Genomic DNA, 15,384 nt, shown 5'->3' on the forward strand with positions numbered 1-15,384 from the left:
TGCTGCCACCCCCGTGCTTCACGGTTGGGATGGTGTTCTTCGGCTTGCAAGCATCCCCCTTTTTCCTCCAAACATAACGATGGTGATTATGGCCAAACAGTTCTATTTTTGTTTCATCAGACCAGGACATTTCTCTAAAAAGTACGATCTTTGTCCCCATGTACAGTTGCAAACCGTAGTCTGGCTTTTTTATGGCAGTTTTGGAGCAGTGGCTTCTTCCTTGCTGAATGGCCTTTCAGGTTATGTCGATATAGGACTCATTTAATGTGGATATAGATACTTTTATACCTGTTTCCCCCAGCATCTTCACAAGGTCCTTTGCTGTTGTTCTGGGATTGATTTGCACTTTTCGCACCCAAGTACGTTCATCTCTAGGAGACAGAACGCGTCTCCTTCCTGAGCGGTATGAAGGCTGCGTGGTCCCATGGTGTTTATACATGCGTACTATTGTTTGTACAGATGAACGTGGTGCCTTCAGGCATTTGTAAATTGCTCCCAAAGATGAACCAGACTTGTGGAGGTCTACAATTTTTTTGCTGAGGTCTTGGCTGATTTCTTTTGATTTTCCCATGAGGTTAAGCAAAGAGGCACTGAGTTTGAAGGTAGGCCTTGAAATTCATCCACAGGTACACCTCCAATTGACTCAAATTATGTCAATTAGCCTATCAGAAGCTTCTAAAGCCATGACATAATTTTCTGGAATTTTCCAAGCTGTTTAAAGGCAAAGTCAATTTAGTGTAAGGAAAATTCTGACCCACTGGAAATGTGATACAGTGAATTATAAGTGAAATAATCAAATGAACAATTGTTGGAAAAATTACTTGTGTCTTGCACGAAGTAGATGTCCTAACCGACTTGCCAAAACTATAGTTTGTTAACAAGAAATTTGTGGAGTGGTTGAAAAACGAGTTTTAATGACTCCAACCTAAGTGTATGTAAATTTCTGACTTCAGCTGTATCTCTCTCTATATTATACGTGAGAGGGGATACCTGGGAACAGATTTCTTGAATTGAAATCACTTGGAGCTTATTTCCTGTTGTTTTTACAGTCTTTTATTTCCAACAATAAAAATTAATTATTGCTCAGATAACTTTGGGGTACCAAATAAAACCGCCCACGTGTTAAATTTGGCCCGCAGGACGCCAGTTGGGGAATCCTGTCTTAGAGACTTACTCAAAAAGACTAAATTACTGTAATTGCTGCCAAAGGTGGTTCGAACATTTATTACCTCAGGGGGCTGAATACTTATGTAATCAAGATATATTAGTATTTAAGTTTTCATAATTTTGGTTTTTACAAATGTTCGAATTTTTCTTCCACTTCATTGACAAAAAAAGACAATTAAATCCATTTTAATCCCACCTAGTAACACAACAACATTTGGAACAATTCAAAGGGTGTAAATTATTTCTGAAGGCAGTATTCACACAGTACAGACACTCAGCACCTTGCACACACCCACCCACCACTTATGCTGCTGCGATACTGTTAAGTATTATTATTATGATTATTATTCAACCTGCTACCAGTCGCTTTCTCCTATTCCCTGCTGCCATGTTCATATCTACCTCTAATGCTCCAGTATCCCTGCACATTGTACAGTCGTGGCCAAAAGTTTTGAGAATGACACAAATATTAATTTCCACAAAGTTTGCTGCTTCAGTGTCTTTAGATATTTTTGTCAGATGTTACTATGGAATACTGAAGTATAATTACAAGCATTTCATAAGTGTCAAAGGCTTTTTTTAACTACATGAAGTTGATGCAAAGAGTCAATATTTGCAGTGTTGACCCTTCTTTTTCAAGACCTCTGCAATCCACCCTGGTATGCTGTCAATTAACTTCTGGGCCACATCCTGACTGATGGCAGCCCAGTCTTGCATAATCAATGCTTGGAGTTTGTCAGAATTTGTGAGTTTTTGTTTGTCCACCCGCCTCTTGAGGATTGACCCCAAGTTCTCAATGGGATTAAGGTCTGGGGACATGGACCCAAAATATCGATGTTTTGTTCCCCGAGCAACTTAGTTATCACTTTTGCCTTATGACAAGGTGGTGCTCCATCATGCTGGAAAAGGCATTGTTCGTCACCAAACTGTTCCTGGATGGTTGGGAGAAGTTGCTCTCGGAGGATGTGTTTGAACCATTCTTTATTCATGGCTGTGTTCTTAGGCAAAATTGTGAGTGAGCCCACTCCCTTGGCTGAGAAGCAACCCCACACATGAATGGTCTCAGGATGCTTTACTGTTGGCATGACACAGGACTGATGGTAGCGCTCACCTTGTCTTCTCCGGACAAGCTTTTTTTCCGGATGCCCCAAACAATCAGAAAGGGGATTCATCAGAGAAAATGACTTTACCCCAGTCCTCAGCAGTCCAATCCCTGTACCTTTTGCAGAATAATAGTCGGTCCCTGGTGTTTTTCCTGGAGAGAAGTGGCTTCTTTGCTGCCCTTCTTGACACCAGACCATCCTCCAAAAGTCTTCGCCTCACTGTGCATGCAGATGCACTCACACCGGCCTGCTGCCATTCCTGAGCAAGCTCTGTACTGGTGGTGCCCCGATCCCGCAGCTGAATCAACTTTAGGAGACGGTCCTGGCGCTTGCTGGACTGTCTTGGGCGCCCTGAAGCCTTCTTCACAACAATTGAACCACTCTCCTTGAAGTTCTTGATTATCTGATAAATGGTTGATTCAGGTGCAATCTTACTGGCAGCAATATCCTTGCCTGTGAAGCCCTTTTTGTGCAAAGCAATGATGACGGCACGTGTTTCCTTGCACGTGACCATGGTTGACAGAGGAAGAACAATGATTCCAAGCACCACCCTCCTTTTGAAGCTTCCAGTCTGTTATTCGAACTCAATCAGCATGACAGAGTGATCTCCAGCCTTGTCTTCGTCAACACTCACACCTGTGTTAACGAGAGAATCACTGACATGATGTCAGCTGGTCCTTTTGTGGCAGGGCTGAAATGCAGTGGAAATGTTTTTGGGGGATTCAGTTAATTTGCATGGCAAAGAAGGACTTTGCAATTAATTGCAATTCATCTGATCACTCTTCATAACCTTATGAAGTATTTGCAAATTGCCATCATACAAACTGAGGCAGCAGACTTTGTGAAAATTCATATTTGTGTCATTCTCAAAACTTTTGGCCACAACTGTACATTTGGTACTGACACTGTATATAGCTTCCTCTCTAACTTCTTATTTTTTTAGTAAAAAAAAATGTGTTACACAATTTGGATTTTGAATACTGCTCTGTTGGGTAGGGCTTGCAAGTTAAGCATTTCTCTCTACTTGGGCATGTGACAAATTAATAAAAAAAAAAAAAAGAACTCTGTCCCTCTGTGTTTCCAGAGTTAGGGTTATCCATCAACTTTCCAAAGCCTTCTCAGAATTAATGCCTGGGATTAAACAGGATACCCGTGATACCTGATTACGTAACACACTCTCTCTCTCTGTGTGTGTGTGTGTGTGTGTGTGTGTGTGTGTGTGTGTGTGTGTGTGTGTGTGTGTGTGTGTGTGTGTGTGTGTGTGTGTGTGTGTGTGTGTGTGTGTGTGTGTGTGTGTGTGTGTGTGTGTGTGTGTGTGTGTGTGCGTGCGTGCATCTGTCTGTCTTCCTGTTGGTCTGTCTGTCTGTTTTGTCTGTGGGAGATTGACTAATGTATGCCTACACTCTAGAAAATGCTTGGTTAAAACAACCCAATTTGGGTTATTTGGGATCCCAGCGCTGGGTAAATAATGGAAAGAACACACGCTGGGTTATTTTGACCCAGCCAGTTGGGTTATACCAAACATGGGTTAATTCAACCATCGGTTGGGTTTTTATTCACTTTCATGCTGGGTTGACGCAGCAGCTGGGTCTTTTTTTAAAGTAATCCCTTAATTTCAGGAGGCGTGGTCTATTAGGGGAGTGGCTGGGCCAACTCAGTGACCCAATGCCTTCAACCCAGCAGTTGGGTCATCCAAACAACCCAGAATGTTTTAGAGTGTAGGAGAGAACAAGTGTACTAATCCCTCTCAGTGAAATGTTCAGTGGGTAGAGCAGGAGCAGTTTGAGTGCAGACAGGGATGTTTACCTATTCCCGTGAGTGGGGGTTGAGGTGATTTTGCAGGTTGGGCTGCCCCTCCCATGACAGCTTTGGCCCCTATGGCAGTCACAGGGGGTGTGTTTGCGACAGGTGCTTGCTGGAAGAGCGAGACAGAGACAAAGAGATGAGGGACACGGTTAAACGTGGCAAACTGACTGTGCATCGCTAATTTTGTTCTGATGCACTGAGCAATGTGATTCATATCATGTTGACCACCTATTGTAAAATACCATGCCAAAACTTCATTTGACAGACAGAATGATGCAGAGTATTATCAATGCCAGAGATCATTGGGCTGAAACCAGTTTCATGCTTCCTCCCTGCCAACCAACCAGCCGTGCATCTAAGCGTGCGTCTAGATTTACAAACTGGGAATATGATCTCCGTAAGGGGTTAATGGAACAAATATAACATAACTCACTTAGCATTGTGGACGTTTGCCAAATAATAACACAGGATTTGTCTTGCATTCACTTTACCCGGCAAACGGATACATTCCATTCATTTCAACCCTCAATTAGCATTTTGAATGAATGATTTTGAACCACTCATTGGGCCTTTCAGAGAGAACAGGCGCCGTGACAGTTCAAATGAATGTGGTACGGGATGAATGTGATTGGATGGATACGATTGTCTAACAACTGTCTTTCTATTTGGAGCATAGAACCATCTTTCAGAACCACATCTCAGTCTGCACATAATAATGATGATCATACACAACACGAAATATTTCATTTTACGTTATCAGTATAGGCTATAGCACAGAGATCCTATAATTCCTATAATTCAGGTTCTCTATGGCCTAGTGTATAGGATTAGATGCAAAACACAACACATAGCCGAAAAACTTTTGCATGTTGTATAGTTCTGTATATTATAAACATGTTGATGTATTCAGAGACATAAGAAAACAAACGGTAACGGGAGGACGGGGAATGATTTGCAGTGGAAGACATTTTTGGGGGATGAATCTCTCTCCTCCATCTGAGTGGACGAGACAGAGGCTGTTACACTGCCACTATCTACAGCCACAGTGCTAATCACAAGACCAGATAAGGTCTGCCAACAGGATTTCACACACATTTAAATAAAACCTCTTCTCACCACAATGATGTGCTAGGCCTTATCAGAGAGACAGAGAGAGAGGAGGTAGAGAGGGAGATGGAGAGAGAGGGGGGTAGAAGAGAGAGGAAAAGGAGGAGGGAGACAGATGAAAAAGGGGCTAGATAGAGATGAGAGGGAGAGATGCCACCAAAGACCTCTAAAGCCGTCTCAACACGTGAAATAATAATCTACACACATTTACAGTGATTCTCATGTAGATGGTAGATTTGAATAATCATGACACTTTCAATCCAGAGTCACTGATTGTTTGTAACCACACTTGTACTGAACTAAGTCATAATCCTGTACTCACCGCAGTTGGTGGCAGTTGCCCCAGTGGGCCTCCTGCCTGTGGCTGGCGACCGGCTTGACCAGGACCAAGCTGACCAGGCTTGGCCTGTAGACCCTGCTGGGCTTGGGCCAGGCCCAGAGGCTGCTGGCCCCCAGGGGTGGTGCCTGCAGGGGTGGTGCCTGTCTGTCGTGCCGCCAAGGTCTGGGGCTGCTGCTGCAGCTGGGTGCGCTGGCCTTGCTGCAGCCCATCCTGCTGGGAGGTAGGACCCTGTCCCCTAGAGCCCGGGGGCCCACCGGCGGATCCCGGCCCACGGCCAGAGCTGCCCTGGCCCCTGGAGGAGGAGGGAGGGTGACCCTGGAGTTCTTGCTGCTTCCTGGAGGAAGTCCGCCCATCGTGGGAGGATGAGGACTTGGAGGAGCGGCCCTGGCTGTGGTGGTGGCCCGACGGGTCCCTGGAGTAGTCCGATGAGTGATACCCCCCCTGGGAGCGCGGGTCACCCCTCTTCCCTGACGAGGACATCTGGCGGGAGTCGTGGCGCATGGACGGGTCTTTGGGGTGGCCTTTGGAGGAGCGGGAGGAGCGCGGTTCGTCCGAGTGGCGGGACGAGGCGGAGTGTCTCCCAGAGCTGGTGCTGCCGTGGTGGCGATGGTCTCGCGAGGTGGAAGATTGGCGGGTGTGGCCGTACTCGTCCTGGGGCCACAGGTCCTCCTCTGGGGGCTCATCGTAGTCGTGGTAGGTATGCTTGACGTGGCGGCTACGGCCGGACGAGGAGTGGCCACCACTGCCATAGTGGCGGGAGCTAGAGCGCAGGTCCCTGGGCTTCTCAAACCAGTCTGTCTCTTCCTGGCCAAGATGGTAGGCTTTGGAAACCAAGAGTAGATCACAGTCAATCTCCAAGTCTGACGGCGACAGAGGCATGCAGACTGAGGCCATGCAAAAGAAGAACGGGAAGGAGAGAATAGAAAGAGAAAGGAAAACTAAAAAACTAAAGAGAAGTCAAGATTTACACCCATGCATAATGCGAAAACAAGACACACATAAAAAAAGAAAACAAATGTAAAACACTGATGAAAGAAAATCACAAAATAAGTTCATCACATCAAGTAAATGAAACAACTTTCACAATAAGACGGTATTGTGTGAAAAAAAGTTGTGCATCTCAGAATAACATGCAAGTGAAAAGAAAGTGACGAACTAAGTGAAGAAACTGGACGTGGCTGCTCATGCAGACAGCAGTCAGTCAGTCGGGACGTGAGCAGCCAGAATGCGCCTTGAGACACAACACCAGCACAGCATGCAACGACTCTCTCTCTTTCTCTCATCTAGCCTTATCTCTGGTTGGGTGGGGGATAATTATTCGTGGGTAGAGACTGGCATTCAGCACCCATTTACCTTCACTGTCCGAAACAGCGCAATGCATATCGTCTATAATGTAAGAATTGTCGGGTTTGTAGACGTGTGTCCGGGGCAAGTCTCTCATGTGATCCTGCACGTCAGGCATGGAGTGGCTGGAGCCGTACTGGCCATAATACTGACTACTACGGCTGTCGTACAGCTCTGGGCCCAGAGAGGAGGCCCTCACATGAACACCCACGGGGCTGAGAGGGCTCTCCTCCGACGAATACTGAGAGCGCATGGGGGGTCTGCCCCGGATATAGCTCGCCCTGTATGATGATCGCTCCCTGTCCCCATCTCTCTCGTAGGAGCGGCTGCGGTAGCCGGCGTAGTCCTGGGATGAGATCTTGTCCATGCCGTAGCCCGTGGAGCGCGAACGGCCCGAGGTGTAGTACATGCGCTCCTCCGGATAGGAGTATCTCTTCTGCTCGTAGGCGCTCTTCCTCAGGCCGTGGGCCATGTCGTCCTGCAGCTTCCTGGGCCGCGACGCCACGCTGAAGCTGCCGCCGCCCGACGTGCTCGCGGCGTAGGAGGCCAGGTCTGCCTCCACGTCGCGTGCTTCCTCGATGGGGGAGAACTTGGAGATCTTCTGCTCCCCGCCTTGCTTGCGGTGTTTGCTGCGCTTGGAGGACATGACGGCCGGAGCCAGGCTCTTGGAGGCGTGCTTCTGGACGCCGGTGCGCTGTGCGCCGTGTTTGGTGTAGTCGTCATAGTAATAGGAGGACCCCCCACCCATGCTAGTGCTGCTGCTGCCCACTACTCGGCCGTATGTGTCTGACCCTCGCGGGTGGTAACTGCTCTTACCCCTGCTGTGGTGCTCGTACAGGTCTTCCTCCCTGGTCAGCTCGTCCTCCGGCCTGCCGTAGGAGCTTCCTCCTCTCGCCGGACCGCTTTCCCCTGCGTAGCGTCCACCGTGGCCGTCGCTCCGGTGCATGTCCGCTGTGCCGCCCAGGCCCTCCTTGGTCAGCTCGCTGATGTCATCGCACATGACGTAGTTCCTTGGGACATTCTGCTCCAGGCTTGCGGGGCCATAGAGACCGTCCTGTGCGTAGGTAGAGGGGCTGTCAACTGGGTGCAGACGGTCAGATGGAGTGCCGTGGCCGTAGCTGTTGGCCACTGTCGCAGTGTATTGGCCGTAGGAGCTGGCTGTAGTGGTGGTGTAGCCGTAGGTGTTAGCTGTGGTGGTGGTATACTGGCCATACGTACTGGCCGGGGTGGAAGTGTACTGCTGCCCGTATGTGTTGGATACTGTCGTGGTGTACTGGCCATATGTACTGGAGACTGCCGTAGAGTATGGCCCATAAGTGTTGACCATGGTGCTACCACCAGTATACTGTCCGTATGGGGGTGCCCCACTGGAGGAGGAGTAGATGGTGTCTTGGGCCGTGGTGGTCACCCCTACAGTGGGGTTGCTTACGACCTCATAATTGGTGGGCATCTTGTGCTCCAGGTCAGCCAGCGAGGTCTGTCTCGGTCTCTGGTGGACAGTGAGGATGTCTACCTGGGGCTGGTAGGGAGTGATCTGCCCAGGGCCAGCTGGGTAGGACACCTGACTGGGGTATGGAGAGGTGTGGGTGGGGTAGGGAGGTTGGCCAGGCTGGGCATGCTGGAATCCCTGGTGGCTAGGCTGTTGCTGTTGCTGAGGCAGTAGGTGCACACCCTGCTCTGTCGGGTAGGGGGGATGGCTCTGTGGGAATGTGTGGGAGGAGAAGGACTGGGTCTGGTAGGATGGGGGAGGATGTTGGGTCTGCAGGGGGGTGGGCTGGGGGAGAGCCGCTGCCTGGGACACTGAAGGGTAGGGGGGCTGGTTGAAGGCTGCAGTCTGGTAAGGGGTGCCGGGCTGGGGAGCTGGAGCTGGCTGGCTCAGGCTGTGGTAAGACTGGTAGGAGACGAAGGAGGAGGTGGGAGGAAACTGGGCGGCTGTGTTGAAGTCGCTGGTGAACTGGCTCAGTGGTGCTGTGCTGGGTCTGGTCAGCACCCCGTTGCTCTCGTAGGAAGCTACAGCGGCCGCCAGCCGCAGGTTATTCAGCTCGCTGTCTGACATGTAGTCTCGCGGGTCGCCCATGCAGCGTAGATAGGCCATATCCCTCCTCTCCCTCTCCTTCACCAGGGTCTCCTTGCGCTGATGGATGCCCAGCTCCAGGTAGCGCAGCTTGGCATCAATCTCCTTCTCCTCCTCCTCCAGCTCCTGCTGCTGCTTGCGGAGCTTGGTGGACTCCTGCTCCACGGCCTTCAGCTCGTGGGTGAGGTCCTTCAGCAGGCTGGCTTTGGCTGCCAGACCTGGCCTGGTCCCGGCCCTCAGGGAGGGCACGGAGGGCATGTACATCTGGGGGAGGGCCGGAGTGACAATGGGGAGGTGGCTTTCCTCTGGAGGGGGGCTGGGCAGGGTCCTCTTCACCTTCCTCAGGGCGCTCTGCTGCAGGGCGGCCAGCTGCAGGGAGACGGGGCAGGGCCATGAGAGCAAGGGTTAGGGAAAGAGCTTGCACAACAGAGCATTACACATGTGACATAGATATGTATTGTTCCTCAAGGACGATACGAAATACAAGGTACATTCTTAAAGTGTGATTATACATTACTTATTGTGCCTGTGCAAAAGAGAAAAGCAATAAACAAATTGCTGTAAACTGAAACTTGATAAATACTGTATGAATATTTTTGCTACCTTAAATGGCATTGCTACAGTTACAAATGTCTATAATTTAACATTTCCACTAACATTTCTCTATTATGTTACATCCTCAGCCATGCCACAACTGTGCACGCAGCACTAAGTGGGCACAGAATAAAACTTAGTGGTAATTAAATTTAGATTCCATTGGGAGTCAAATTAATCACAGCCAGAGTCTCAAGAAAGGTCTGGGAAGATAGTCCCAGTATCTGTCAGCAACATGAATGTTTAATTAACTATGACCATTTCATAAAGATGCTCCCACAATAGAAGTTCTACATAAACTCAGCAAACGTTTTACAATCATGCACTTCTCTTCAGCAATTCTAGCATAATCTATGAGTAGGGTATAAAATAAATTCCTCTCCACTCTCAAATCGCCTTCAAATCCTCAATATTTATGAAATCAACCAACTTCAAGTCTGTTTTTTTGTCTTCCAATTCCAAATGAATCTACTCCCTGTATATTTTCAAATGCTATTCAAATTCAAAACACAGGTTTATCATTACTCTACAAGAACTGCCACAGATCTCCACACCCCTTTATTCCCGTACAAGATTAGGTCAATTCTCCATCACCTACAGAGGTCCGTTTTTTAACAGTCTCCTTGACCACCTCAAATACCATATCAGCTCCTTCAACAACTCCATTGAATCATTTCCTGCCTATCAGTCACTTATTTTGATTATGCGTTTTACTTGAATGTCTTTTTTCTCTCTCTCCCCCCCCTCCCCCAAATCATGAAGTTTACCTTTTTCTTTGTGTAAATCTCCAATTATTTGTTTATTAGTCTTAAAAATCTGGATACTTTTTTGGGTTTGGTTTTATTCTATAAATATTTGAAAGAGGGAGGTGCCTTACAAGCCTTTCTGTTTAGTTTTTTTTACCTCTCCTGCTCTTTCCAGTTGCCTTTTAAACTCATCATATTATTTAGTATTTTCTTGTGTGAAAAATAATTAACAAAGAAAGCATTATTCCCAAATACTACAGATGGTCACTTAAATTTCGGAATTGTTTCAATCTGTATATAGGGGAGACAAACATCAATCCGAAATTTGCCACTTGAGCAAAAGTAACAAACAGCTGGAGTTAGTTTTAGATGAATGGAGATATTATTGACAGCATTTGCCTATGATGATATTCAAAATTGCTTGCCAAAAACATCAATAACTTTTCAATGTAGAGATCATTTGACTGTGTTCACTTCAGCTGTGCATTAGTAAGATGTTGGAGGACATACGTCTATGGTGCTTTTTGAAACTAGAGCTCTATCACAGTGTAACTGTGTGTAAATTGTGTTGTGTGTTTTGTGTTGAGTATACACTCTTAAAAGTAAAGGAGCCTGGAAGAACCTTTTGGGGTTCTATAAATTGCCTCTCCGGGAACCTTTCCAGTTGAAAAAGGTTCCTCGAGGAACCCCTGTGTAAAGGATCAAACCGGAACCTTTTTGTGATGAGAGAGGTTCAATTTAGAGCCTTTTTAAATATATATTATAGAGGTGGCAGACTATCAGAAGATTGAAGGCGTGGCTTTCACATAGTTATTTTTGGCCACCTGTTAGAGTAAATGTTATTCCTGTTCATGAAGTTAAGTTTGTACACTGCAAATTAAAATGTTTCTTGAACATTTATAGATATTACATAATCTATTATAATATTAACATTGCTGATTACATATAGTAAGAAAATGGTAACTATTGCAGTTTTGGGATTTGCACATGCTCTTGAGGAACTCATACGCCGCTGTAAGCCTTATTGAAGCTACAAATATGTCAGTGTTCAACCTGAACATGTGATGACAATACAACATAACAGATTAACAGGAATTACATTTACTTCCACGGGTGGCCTAAAAAGATCTATCTGAAAGCCACGCCCTTACTAAGCCACTCTTCCAGTCCAGGGTTCCTCCAGGAACATTACATTGAAACATTAAAGCAGTGGTGTCAAACTCATTCCATGGAGGACCTCCCAGTCTGCTGGGTTTTTTGGGTTTTCCTTTTAATTAAGACCTAGACAACCAGGTGAGAGGAGTTCCTTACTAATGAGTGACTTTAATTCATCAATCAAGTACAAGAGAGGAGTGAAAACAGACACTCGGCCCTCCGTGGAATGATTTTGACACATGTGCATTAAAGGTTCCTCCAAGAGCCCCTCAATTTACCAAGGGTGCGAATATAAACCATTGACTAGCAATGGTTCCTTGAAGAACTGCAGGGATTCCTTGAGGATCTCCAGGGTTCCTCGAGTCACCACTAATTCTAAGAGTGTAGCATCGCATGGTAATGCACTGTATGTTTATGGGGCCATATTTTAATATTATGCTGCCAATTTGATACATACTACAGTAGAATGCATACAGTACTTAACAGTAAAAAGACAACTGTCCATGTGATCTTGCGATTTCAGTCTTTCAGTCTCTGCATGTGTACAGAAATAGCTGTTGAGGATCAAAGGATTGACCTTATGACCTACCTGGCTCTGAAGAGCTTGCTGCTGGTACAGGTTTAGCCTGGCCTTGGTGTGCTCATCTGTAGTGGGGCTTAGGGGCTTGGGGTCTGACATGGACCTCTGTGTGCTCTTAATGGGCCGGGGCATGGGGTGGCGCTGGGGCGACTCGACCGTGTAGGCTTTCTGCTGGGGGGTGACGTGGGCCTTGTTCAGCCCGCCGGTGGAGAGGGACGTCTCCAAGAGGTGGTGGGGGGAGATGGGGGAAACGGGGGAGTAGAGCACCTGGGGGGACTTGGGGGGCTGACGGATCAGGCTGGAGAGGGACTCATTGTGGAGGTGGTTCATGGGCTGGGTTTGGTAGCTGATCTCTAGGGGGTCTGGCCTCCTCCTGTTCTGCTGCTGGCGCGGGTCTGCGGACCCCACCAGCTGGATGCTTGTGGAGTAGGGGCTGACGGTGGTGGGCACGCTGAGCTGTGGCACCACCACACCCTGAGACTGGGCCTCAACTTCTGTTTGGCAGGCTAGGCTTTGGCCCTTCTGGGTCCTCTCAGGGCCTGAGATATAGTGGATAATTTCGACTTTGTTCGGGTCTGGCACGGTGACGTGGATAGCTGGGGACACCTTCCCCAGTTGGTCTGTTTCGGTCTGACAAGCGCTATCTCGAATGGTCTGGATGGCGATGCTGGATGAGGCGGCTGTCTTGGAGGCTGTGTCTGTCTTGTTTTCGGCCCCGGGATCCGAGTGCTTAGAGAAGCGAGACCGCCTGCGCCTCACAGGCTGCTCCCACTCCACTTTCTCCTCATCATCATCGGTTTGGACACTGCAGTCTACACTGCGCCTGTTGCGTCTGCGCCGGGACATGATGTACCTCTCCTCGCCATCCTCTTCGTCTGTCTGGACACAGCTGTCCACTATCCTCCGTGCTCCATAGAACTGAATGCTCTCGCCCTCCATTCCATCCCTCAGCCTGGGCATGGAGGTGGAGTTCTGCCTCCTCATGTTGGTTCTGGTCTCTATATGCTCTTCATTGTTCCTTAGACACATGTCCGAGGAGGAGTTGGGCAGGGAAATGAAGCCCACTTGATCTCCATAGGGCAGCAGGGTCTGGCCGTTCTGGTCCACCTGAGCGGCTGCGGCGGCTGCAGCAGCAGCAGCTGCAGCAGTCTTCTGCCTCCTCTGCTCCTCAAGCTGCTGCTGAAGCTGCTGCTGCAGCGACTGTATCTGGTCGAGCTGGGCTTTCTGCTGGGCCAACTGCTCCTTCTGCATCACCAGCTGGCTCTCCCTCTCAGCCTGCTGCTGCTGCAGGACCTGCTCCTTGATGGTCTGAAGCTCCTGAATCTCCCTGTGCACCAGCATCTGCTCCTTCTCGCGGTGCCGCTGCAGCTCCATGCGCTCCCTCTCCAGCTCCTCCTGCAGACGTAGCTGACGCAGCTTTTCCAACTCCACACGCTCCCGCTCCATTTGCAACAGCTGCTCATGCTGGCGGTGCATCCTTTCCTCCGTCTCCGTCGCAGTGTTGACTGGGCTGCTGGAGGGTGGGCCAGACGGAGGGGGCTGGATGTTGCTCTGGGGCCCAGTGTAGCTTTGTGTTGGAGGGTAAATGTGGGCTGGAGGGGGCTGGCTCTGGGGTGGAGGCTGGCTGTGAGGATGGGATTGAGGTTGCATGTGCTGGGGCTGGGCTGGAGGTTGGTTCTGAGGATGGACCTGGGGCTGCCCGGGGGCCTGAGTGTGGAGGTGAGCCTGGGTCAGGTTCATGGGTTGCTGCTGGGGCTCTATTGGCAAGCTGACCGGGGCTGATGTATGGGCAAAGAGAGGTTGAGATGATGAATCAGATGCACCTGATTTCACAGAGGGCTTCCCTAGGTAGACTGGGGCATCCTGGGTGGTGGTGATAGCAGCAGGCATGCTCACAGGGGCCAACGTGGTGAATGGGAAGATGTTGGGAGCCGGATAACGGTATGGAGCCTGCCCAGACATAGGCATCCTTGGGTTCACAGGCATCCTGGTGAGGCTGGCCAGAGGCACGGGTGTCATGTTGGCTGTGGGTAAAGGCCTGTACACTCCCCTCAGTAGTGGGCACAGAGCTGAGGCAGGCTGGGTAGTGATTGGCAAGGTGGATGCGATGGGTGTGTTGATGGTGGAGTAGGTCATTCCATCAGCAGACCTCATGGCAGACGGGTACATGGCTCGGAGGCTGGCTTGCCTGGCATTGATCATGTTGGTGAGCGCTTGGGTTTGAGAGATTGGCTTTCCATCAGGTCCGTAGAGCATATTTTGTCTCATAGAGTTAAGCCTGCCACCTGGACCTGTTCCTCTTCCTACGCCATACTGCACGAGCTCCGGATTGCTCCCATAGCGGTCCATTAAGTTGAGGGCAGCGCACATTCGGCTGATCTCTCTGGCAGTGGTGGCACTGTACTGGGCCAGGTTGGACTCTTGGAAGTTAGCGAGGTCTCGGGGCGAGTAGCCGTAGTCTGAGCTAATGTTTGACAGGGAGTTGAATCTGCGTATGGGCAGGGCAGTAGCAGTGAGGTCACCCCCATGGCGTAGGTCAGTGTAGGAGCCGTACTGCATGCCCAGTCCCAGGAAGCCTCCCTCATAGGCATGTTTCATGGTGCTGAGGTCCACGGCCAGCTCTCCAGAGGCCTGGATGTGTGGGTCCATCTTGGAGTGGTAGGACTGGAGTCCTACCTCTGCTAGGTTGGTGTCAGACAGCGAGGGCTGTAGCCGCCCAGGGAACGGTAGTGTGTAGGCTTTACGCCCGTCCATAGAAAACTCCTGATACTGGCCCTCCTGGTCCGACTCGTAGGAGAGTGGTGGCGCAGAGGGTGGTCTTGGCTCTTGAGTGGCCACTGTCTCATCAACATTTTGCTTCTGGGAGAACGGACCACCAACACAGCTACCTCCGAATGGGAGGCGGTACACTACATCACAGCAGGCCGGTTGGTTCTCAGCTTTGATCTGCCCCCCTGTGAGGTCCACGGCATCCTGGCTCTCTTCTGTCTTCACCAGCTGGGTCACTGGTCCTCCCTGTGGAGCTCCATTCATCTGGACCATCATGCCATGAGGCCCACCGCCTGCCAGGTTCATCACACCTGCCGGGGTTGGCTTGCTCTTCAGTTCCAGGGGACCTCCAGTACTGTAGATGTCAGGGGCGACGGCGGAGGATATAGCACTAACCACGGCTGGGGAGTTGCTGGTTTGGCTGACCAGAAGGTCCTTTTTGAGCAGAGTCATCTGGCCTGGTAGGTTGTACCGAGCTAAGGAGGACTGCTGCTGCATCTGATGGTGTTGCTGGAGCTGCTGCTCCAAGAGCTGCTGCTGCTGTTGAAGCTTCTGCTGCTGCTCCATCAGCTGTTGCTGCTGGATGCTCAGGTCCTCCA

At 49.5% G+C, this 15,384-nt stretch overlaps 1 protein-coding gene across 1 annotated transcript in view; it reads right to left on the reverse strand.

The window, feature by feature from the left end:
• Window positions 1-15,384, reverse strand: part of LOC120058721 (protein bassoon-like) — a 128,212-nt gene that overhangs the window by 8,867 nt on the left and 103,961 nt on the right. Inside the window, exons 7-10 of the mRNA XM_039007464.1 lie at window positions 12,026-15,336; window positions 6,877-9,310; window positions 5,506-6,344; window positions 4,077-4,185 (exon numbers count right to left, since the gene is read on the reverse strand). Coding sequence (XP_038863392.1) covers window positions 4,077-4,185; window positions 5,506-6,344; window positions 6,877-9,310; window positions 12,026-15,336 — 6,693 coding nt within the window. The remainder of the gene's footprint in view (window positions 1-4,076; window positions 4,186-5,505; window positions 6,345-6,876; window positions 9,311-12,025; window positions 15,337-15,384) is intronic.

The sequence above is a fragment of the Salvelinus namaycush genome, chromosome 14 (assembly GCF_016432855.1).
Source record: "Salvelinus namaycush isolate Seneca chromosome 14, SaNama_1.0, whole genome shotgun sequence".
Taxonomy (NCBI): domain Eukaryota; kingdom Metazoa; phylum Chordata; class Actinopteri; order Salmoniformes; family Salmonidae; genus Salvelinus; species Salvelinus namaycush.